This window comes from Globicephala melas, chromosome 19, assembly GCF_963455315.2.
Source record: "Globicephala melas chromosome 19, mGloMel1.2, whole genome shotgun sequence".
Taxonomy (NCBI): Eukaryota; Metazoa; Chordata; class Mammalia; order Artiodactyla; family Delphinidae; genus Globicephala; species Globicephala melas.
In genome coordinates, this window is record NC_083332.1 from 9643605 (window position 1) to 9651778 (window position 8174).

The 8174-nt window shown below is 53.8% G+C and overlaps 2 protein-coding genes across 7 annotated transcripts in view; one reads left to right on the plus strand and one right to left on the minus strand.

The window, feature by feature from the left end:
- ERCC1 (ERCC excision repair 1, endonuclease non-catalytic subunit) overlaps nucleotides 1-5557 on the plus strand; it is a 45204-nt gene extending 39647 nt beyond the window's left edge. For 5 of the 6 annotated variants that reach the window (XM_070044232.1, XM_060289082.1, XM_030873899.3 and 2 more), the window contains exons 7-10: nucleotides 3279-3378; nucleotides 4757-4828; nucleotides 5056-5124; nucleotides 5445-5557. In XM_070044232.1, the coding sequence (XP_069900333.1) occupies nucleotides 3279-3378; nucleotides 4757-4828; nucleotides 5056-5124; nucleotides 5445-5498 (295 nt within the window). In that variant the 3' untranslated portion in view covers nucleotides 5499-5557. The other variant, XM_070044233.1, reaches the window with a different exon arrangement.
- Nucleotides 5382-7877, minus strand: POLR1G (RNA polymerase I subunit G). The gene is made up of 3 exons (XM_030873889.2): nucleotides 7795-7877; nucleotides 7267-7408; nucleotides 5382-7096 (listed from the first exon to the last, which is right to left on the minus strand). The coding sequence occupies exons 1-3, from the start codon at nucleotides 7814-7816 to the stop codon at nucleotides 5677-5679; spliced, it is 1584 nt and encodes a 527-aa protein (XP_030729749.1). The 5' UTR covers nucleotides 7817-7877; the 3' UTR covers nucleotides 5382-5676.
- Between the last annotated feature and the right edge of the window lie 297 nt (nucleotides 7878-8174).

Sequence of the window (8174 nt, forward strand, 5' to 3'; positions counted from 1 at the left end):
ACCGTTATTATTAACTGAAGTCCACAGTTTACATTAGGGTTCTCTCTTTGTGTTTACATGCTATGGGTGTGATGTGTCCACAGTTACTATTTTACAGAATAATTTCACTGCCCTGAAAGGTCCTCTGTGCTTGCCCTTTGCATCCCTTTCTTCCCCCAACCCCTGGCAACCTCTGACCTTTTTACTGTCTCTGTAGCGTTGCCTTTTCTAGAATGTCATATAGTTGGAATCATACAGTATGTAGCTGAAATAGAAAAATCCACAGTTCTCCTCGTGTTTGGAAAGCCCAGTTCTTCATCCTGTGCGTCTCCTTTACTCCTCACACAAAGCCCTTCACTGCTGGCCACCAAACATGTGGAGGATTTTCCCCACACCAAGCAGTTCTCTGCCAGCTGCGTGTCCTACAGTTTAGCTCAGTTCTGACACTGTCTACCTGGAGATACCGTCAGATCCCACAGGTTAAGGGCTCGCAGCGCTGCCCCATCACACACACACCGCAGGCGCCAGTCGCAAGCCCAGGTAATCCCCTGTGCTCTGACCAGCCGGCTATAGGTCAGGACCTCCAATGACCCCTTCCTCAGGTTTGATTATTTTGCTAGCGCAGCTCACAGAACTCAGGGAAACACTTACTTCTGCTTACCAGTTCATTAAAGGATATGATAAAGGACATGGATGAAGAGGTACACAGGGCAAGGTCTGGGAGGGGCCTGAGCCCCTGTGGAGCTGGGGTGTGTCACTCTCCCGGTGTGGATGTGTTCGCCAGCCTGGAAGCTCCCCAAACCCCAGTACTAGTGTTGGGATTTTATGGAGGCTTCTCACGTAGGCATGGTCACTTATTAACTCCATTTCCAGCCCCTCTCCCCTCTGGAGGATCGGGGGTGGGGCTGAAAATTCCAAGCTTCTAATCCTGGCTTGGACTTTCTGGCTACCAGCCCCCATCCAGGAGCCATCCAGAGTCACCTCAGAGGAACAAAAGATGCTCCTGGCGTTCTTATCACTTAGGAATTTACAAGGGTTCGGAGCTCTGTGCCTTTTTGGCTTCGTTGGGTCTTCGTTGCTGCGCACGGGCTTGCTCTAGTTGCGGTGAGCGGGGGCTACTCTTTGTTGTGGTGCGTGGGCTTCTCATTGCGGTGGCTTCTCTTGTTGCGGAGCACGGGCTTCAGTAGTTGTGGCTCGTGGGCTCTAGAGCGCAGGGTCAGTAGTCTGGCACACAGGCTCAGTAGTCTGGCACATGGGCTCAGTTGCTCTGCGGCATGTGGGATCTTCCCGGACCAGGGCTCGAATCCATGTCCCCTGCATTGGCAGGCGGATTCTTTTTTTTTTTTTTGCGGTACGCGGGCCACTCACTGTTGTGGCCTCTCCCGTTGCAGAGCACAGGCTCCGGACGTGCAGGCTCAGCGGCCACGGCTCACGGGCCCAGCCGCTCCGCGGCATGTGGGATCTTCTTGGACCGGGGTATGAACCCACGTCCCCTGTGTCGGCAGGCGGACTCTCAACCACTGCGCCACCAGGGAAGCCCTGGCAGGCGGATTCTTAACCACTGCGCCACCAGGGAAGTCCTAGCAATAGGCTTTTAAGGTTCCTCCTATGTCTTTTCATATCTTGGTAATTCATTTGCTATTTCAGCTATATAGTATTTTCATTTTCAGCTGTATAATATTCTACCGTGTAGATGGACCAGCTCTGTAGCCCCCTAATGGTGGACACTTGGGTGGATTTCCAAGCTTTTGCTGGTACCAGCAACACTCCCACTACTGCCCTGAACCCCAGGAATGGGTATTTAGGCCAAAGGGTAAATGTATTTGTAATTCTGTGCCCTCCCTGGGGGTGTGTTACCTCTACACTGTTTGACTATTTGGAAAAATGTATTTATGTATTAATTGTATATTAAAACAAAAGCAAGTATAAAAATTGCTCTTTTTGCTGTGGGAAGTAGCACAGTGGAGTATAGAGAGCCCAGCCAGGTGAGACAGACCCACTGAAGGAGCTGTCTCTCCTCCTCGCCGTGTGATCTTGGGCAATGCTGGTCTGTTTCCCCCTCCGCGTAATGGATTGAAAATAACTGCCTTATAGGATCTCTCAGGAGAGCTTCTGAACATAAAGGGCTTTGGACAGTGCCTGGAATGCAGCTGGGACCCCACACAGGGTATATTTCCCATGTCTTTACGTCCAAACTAGGGAATGTTTTGGACCCATTAAGTAAATGAGATTGACCTCCGTCTGTGGATGTGGAAGGACGTCCTGGTTGTACTGTGGAGCAAAAGTGAAAGCAAGGAAGCGGATACAGCGCGCTAACTTGTGTGTCCTGAACAAATGATTAATAACAATAACAATAATAATCCCCGCTACAGTGAGAGGAAAGCAACAAAGCCCATGGAAAAAACACAGAATTAGAAAACTGAGTGTTTCTTTCAAAAATATAAATCAACGTTTAATCAACAAACATTGCTCACTAGCTAGACTCTGAAGGCTAAGAAAATGCCTCAAGACAAATACTTTATTTATTTCCACTCAACTCAATATCCTCGAGTTCCAAAGAGAAAAAAGACCAGCTTTTTCCTGTTCCTTTATTCCACACACAGACAGTCTCTTTTAATGATTTCCTTGTTTCAACTACCTTTGAAACAGTTAATTACGTGTCAAAAAAACCCCAGTGCCTAATGGGAAAATGAATGGCGGTTGTGAAGTTGGGTTAGTTGTGGTAAAAGATTCAGCAGTCAGGGTCCGGAGCTCTTTCCTTTTGAAGGTGTGCTACACGAAAGACCTTCAAAGCTCCATTTTTCTTGGTAGTGGGAGCTGACTGCTTCATGAGGTTGTCTTCCTGTGGTTGGGAAAAGAAATGGTACTTTTGGTTTTTCTCTCTCTCGAACCCGGCCAAACTCTGTGCACCGACCTCCCTCCCAGAAGAGCTAACATTTCTTAAATAGACTTCTAAGCGCCAGGCGTGGCACTTAGCGTGGACTCATTTAATTGTCAGTTGTCCCCCACTTTACAGATGAGGAAACCGAGGCCCAGAGAGATGAAAACCATTGGCCCAGGGTAACTCAGGTGGGAAGTGGGGCCTGAACCTAACTGGTCAGGCTCCCATCCTCTGGCCCTTAGTCAGAAAAGATGTGTTAAGATGCACCAAGCAAGGGTTACCGCCAGGGGGCATCTTGGGGGAGGTTGAGAACATTCATTCCTCTGTACATTAGAGTCTGGAATTCTTGGAGTCAGCAAATGAAATTAATCTAAAACATGACCCCTCCTTCCCCTGACCCGAATGTCTCTCACCCCAGCCCTGAGGAGGCCGGGCGGTACCTGGAGACATACAAGGCTTACGAGCAGAAGCCGGCGGACCTCCTGATGGAAAAGCTGGAGCAGGACTTCGTCTCCCGGGTGAGGCCACCTCACCTCCCTGCCTGGGCCTCCCCCTAGCTCCTCCTTGGGGGTATGAGCTGCAGTTCTGATCTCGAGTCATACCTCTCCCTCCCTGACCCCACCCTCAGCTTCCAGTCCTTTCTCCTGCCCAAACAGCAGCGAGAGGGGTCTTCCTAGGCACAAACCTGATCCTGCCCTTTCCTGCTCAAAACCCTCCCGTGGCTCCCCAGTGCCCTCACCATGCTCTCCAAGGCCTTGCCTATTTGACCCCGGCAGCCCCGTCTGCCCCCGCATTCTGTCGCTTCTCTGTGCCTGTTCCCTCTGCCTTGATTAGATGCCTAATCCCATCTTTCCCCATCTCAGCTCTAATGCTTCCTTCTCCAGGAAGTCCTCCCGGATACCCAGGCCAGGTCAAGGGCCCCCCGCTGGGCTCCCTCAGTCCCAGCCCTATCTGGGTCACCATGTCTGGAACTGATTTGTCTCCCGAACTGGACTGGGAGCCCCAGGAGGGCAGGGCTGGGGCTATCTCGATCCCTGCTGTGTCCCCAGCACCACTGAACACTCAGTGAGTGCTCAGGGAATATTTGCTGAACGAACTGTTGAATCTGGGCTCCAATGATAGAGTAATGGAGGATGTCCACAGCCACCCCTGAGGTGGGTACTATGAGGACCCCCATTTGCCTGCAAACGGAGGTCCAGAGAGGTCAGTTCCCTTGCCCAGGGTGTCACAGGGAGTAAGCAGCGGGGCCTGGTTTTGAACTCGGGTCCAACTTCAGAGCCTATGGTCTGTGCCCAGGGCAGAACCAACTCAAGATAAATGGCGTTTATCTTCGAATCACATGACCAACACCCTCTCAGCTAGTTGGGGATCACTCTGAGATGACCTTTTTTTTTTTAATTAATTATCATTTAGTTTTGGCTGTGTTGGGTTTTTGTTGCTACGCACGGGCTTTCTCTAGTTGTGGCGAGCGGGGGCTACTCTTCGTTGTGGTGCACAGGCTTCTCATTGCAGTGGCTTCTCTTATTGCAGAGCATGGGCTCTAGGTGAGCACGCTTCAGTAGTTGTGGCTCGCGGGCTCTAGAGCACAGGCTCAGTAGTTGTGGTGCACGGGCTTAGTTGCTCCGTGGCATGTGGGATCTTCCCGGACCAGGGCTCGAACCCATGTCCCCTGCCTTGGCAGGTGGATTCTTAACCTCTGTGCCACCAGGGAAGTCCCTGAGATGACCTTTTAATCATCAGAACACATAATCAAAAAACATGCCCCCAAAGCATTTACTGAGCTCCTTCCGCATGCAGGGCAGTCTGGGGATACAGCAGCGACCCAGTGCCGCCCTCACAGACTCAGTCTTGTTCTCATTTCTTCCAATCCACCCCTGCCCCCTCCTTCCCTTCCAGGTGACTGAATGTCTGACCACCGTGAAGTCAGTCAACAAAACGGACAGTCAGACCCTCCTGACTACTTTTGGGGTAACGAACAATTCCCTTGTGCCGACTGGCATTTCTACCCCCTTTGCTTTTTGAGGAAGCCCCCTGCGTCCCTTCTACCTCCCTGTCCTCTCCCCCATCCTTCCTGCCTCCCCTGCCCTCCTGCAGGATATCAGTTCCTTCCAGGAATATTTTACACCCCTCATCAGCTGGGGCAGGGGAGAGTTTTGTGTTCACCTCCCCTGATCGTTCGCTCCTACCTTCCTCAGTCTCTGGAACAGCTCATAGCTGCATCGCGGGAAGATCTGGCCTTGTGCCCAGGCCTGGGGCCCCAGAAGGTAAGAGCCCTGGGAATGGGCTTGAGGGGTTGGGGGCAGGAGGGAGCCCCAAGTAAAAGGGACCTCAAACCCCAAAGTTCTGAGGTTTCAGAAGGCCCACAGTGCCTCTCCTACAGATGGGGAAAACCGAGGCCCAGAGAGGGTGTGGACCAGCCCAACCTCACACAGCCAGTCTGGGATAGAATCCAGATCAGGCTACTTCTCTCCTAGCCCCCCGAGTCCCCTCCAAGCTAGGAGGAAAAGAACCAAAACCCACTCTGATGTATCAAACAAATGGCTCATTTAATGACCGCTTCCTTTTCTTTCTCCCTCCCCGCCAGGCTCGAAGGTTGTTTGATGTCTTACACGAGCCCTTCTTGAAAGTGCCCCGATGACCTCTGCTGCCAAGGAGGCCCTTGGTGTAACAATAAAGCACTTTCCTGGTCCAGGCTCAGGCTGGTGTGCTGGTGTGGTCAGTGGGAGTGGGGGTCTTCTCTGCTCTCCCCTTCTGATGGCCCAGGTGGCCACTTTCAGCTTGTCTGAGTTGCAGTCATCAGTTTCGCTGGCGGAGACTTACACGGGATCCTGCTGCGGCTTCTTCTTCCTCTTCCTCTCCCTCTCCTGTCCCGTGGGAGCCACCTCCCCAGACTCGGGATTCAGCAGCGGCTCTGGCATCTCCTCCTGGGATGCTGTCTCTGGCACCCAGCTTTCCCGGCCCCGCTTTTTCTTCTTCTTGGTAGATGCCGGATCAGCCCCGGCCTCAGACTGCCCCTCATGTGGCAGCTCAGGCTCCATCATCTCACCTTGTGGGTTAGTCATCTCAGTCCCTGGCTCTGTCGCTTTGTGCCCTCTTTCTTTCTTCTTCTTTTTCTTGGTGGATGCTAGAGCTGCCTGAGGCTCGGGCTCCATCACCTCTTCCTGTGGCTCCACCACCTCCGTCCCTGGCTCCATCATTGCATTCTGTCGTGTTTCTTTCTTCCTTCTCTTTCTGGGGGATGCCAGAACTGCCTCAGCCTGTGGCTCCACTTCATGTGGCAGCTCAGGCTCTATCATCTCCCCTGGGAGCTCCAGAGGTTTCATCTCTGGCTCTATAACCTCAGTCCCTGGCTCCCTCATCACTTTGTACCCCTTTTCTTTTTTCTTCTTCTTCGAGGACGGCAGTGGGATGGCTTCCTCCTGTGGCTCCATCTTCATCTGCAGCTGAGGTTCAACTATCATCCCCTCCACCGGCTCCATCCCTTCTGTCCCCGTTTGCTTCTTCCTCTTCTTGCTGGGGGATAGGACTGTCTCTTCCAGAGGCTCACTTTTAACCATGAGTTCCAGCTCCACTGTCTTTTCTTCTGACTCCAGCACCCCCATTTCTGGCTTGACCATTTCTACCTCTTTGGGCTTCTTTTTCCTCTTCTTGGTGGTGGCTGGGGACAGTGCTCCCAGAGGCTCCAACATCTCAGCAGCAGGCTCTGTTGCCAGTGGCTCTGTCACCTCCAGGTCTTTCAGCTGCTGCTTTTTTTTCTTCTTCCCCACGTCCACCTCTGAGGACCCCAACGCTGTGTCCACCTCCAGGGCCCTAGGCTCATTCACTGCCTCCTGAGGAACTGAGGGCTCTGGCACATGCCTCTTCTTTTTCCTCTTCCCGGAAGCCAGTGACTTCAACGCCAAGACCGACCCAGGCCCTGTGACTGGTGGGCTGCCTCCAAAGGCACAGAACCGAGGCTTCAGGCCCGGGGGGATCTGTGGTGGGGGATTTGCTGGAATGGGCTGCAGCAGGGTCCCTGTTAGGGATTCCTGGGGACCCTCAAAAATCCTCAGGCTGCCCTGTAGCGCCGGGGCAGAGGTGAGTCCCCCTCCCGCCTCTGCTGACGGGGCCAGCAGGGTTGCTCCTCCTCCAGCCTGAGGGCCACTGCTGCTGAGGACCCGGTAGCGGTGCCGCTTGCCTGCCAACTTGCCCTTCAAGATACGGGAGCCAGAGAGAGGCACGAGTCGCCCATTGAGGCTGAAGGGAGAAAGGGGGAGGGCAGAAACTTGGTCAGATTCTTTTGGTAAGACGGGGCAGCAGCTGAGAAGCAGCATTTGTGGGTTCCCCAGGAAAGCCCCTCTAAATTCCCCCCAGGTTCAGCCACTGGGGTGAGGAGTATTCCTGCTAAGTGGCATGGGACCACTCACCAGTCTGGGGCGAAGTCTACAGGGGCCTGGATAAGCCACAGTTCTGTATCTGGGCCGGTCAACGCCTCCAAAGAGAAATGAGTGTGCTCTGAGGCTGGGGGTGTCGCAGTAAAGTTGGGGGGACAAGAAAACCGAGCAGCACCTGCAGAAGGGTAAACGGGAGTCTGCTGACACTTAATTGCTGGTCCAATCCTTCAGGGCGCCTATTGGTCCATTGGTCCCAACTTCCTGAGGGTCCCAGTCCTCTAACCGCGACTTTCCTCTCTCCCGTCTGTCCACCAGAGGCGCACCTATATCCGCCGACCCAACCCTTGTTCTCTCCACTGCTGTTCCCGCCCCCCACCAAAATATCTTCTCTCTATTCTAATTCCCCGCCCCCCCTGCCCGCCATCCCCCGGGGGATACACTCTCCGCTGATCCTGCCTCCGAGGATGTCCCTTTTTCCGTCCGAACGCTCCAGGGTACCCCTTTTTCTCCTCCCGCCAGACAACTCTCTGCACCCCGTCGGCCCGCCATGAAGCAACTCACCGCCGGACGTGGTCCCCGCCATCCCGGGACCCACGCCTCAGACCTAGCAGCCAGAGCCACTCAGGCCCCGCCGCCGACCACGTGGAACCAAAGGGGTGGGGCCTCATCTGGGAGCGTCCATGTGGCACCAGGGCGCGGGAGGTGTCACTCGGAGCCCCCTCGCTCTGTGAGCACAAGTGGGGGAAATTTCCACTTGTACACAGCAGACTACCGAGAAAGCCATCTTTTACCCAAAGTCTGCTCCCAAAAGCAGCCGACTCGCCTGTTTGGCGGGAGTTAGAGCCTCACCAGGTCCCGGAGGGTATCCCCACAGTCTCAGACATGATTTGCTCCAACGTTGCCTTAAAGGGGCAGCCACATTCACAGGACCTACTCTTAAA

What these genes read in the sequence shown, in the direction of transcription:
- POLR1G (XM_030873889.2), bottom strand. Translation starts at nt 7,816, where the DNA reads ATGGCGGGGACCACGTCCGGCG. An exon ending in GGCGGGGACCACGTCCGGCG is followed by an intron (nt 7,409 to 7,794) that starts GTGAGTTGCTTC and finishes ACCCTTCTGCAG; the next exon opens with GTGCTGCTCGGTTTTCTTGT. An exon ending in GTAGACTTCGCCCCAGACTG is followed by an intron (nt 7,097 to 7,266) that starts GTGAGTGGTCCC and finishes TTCTCCCTTCAG; the next exon opens with CCTCAATGGGCGACTCGTGC.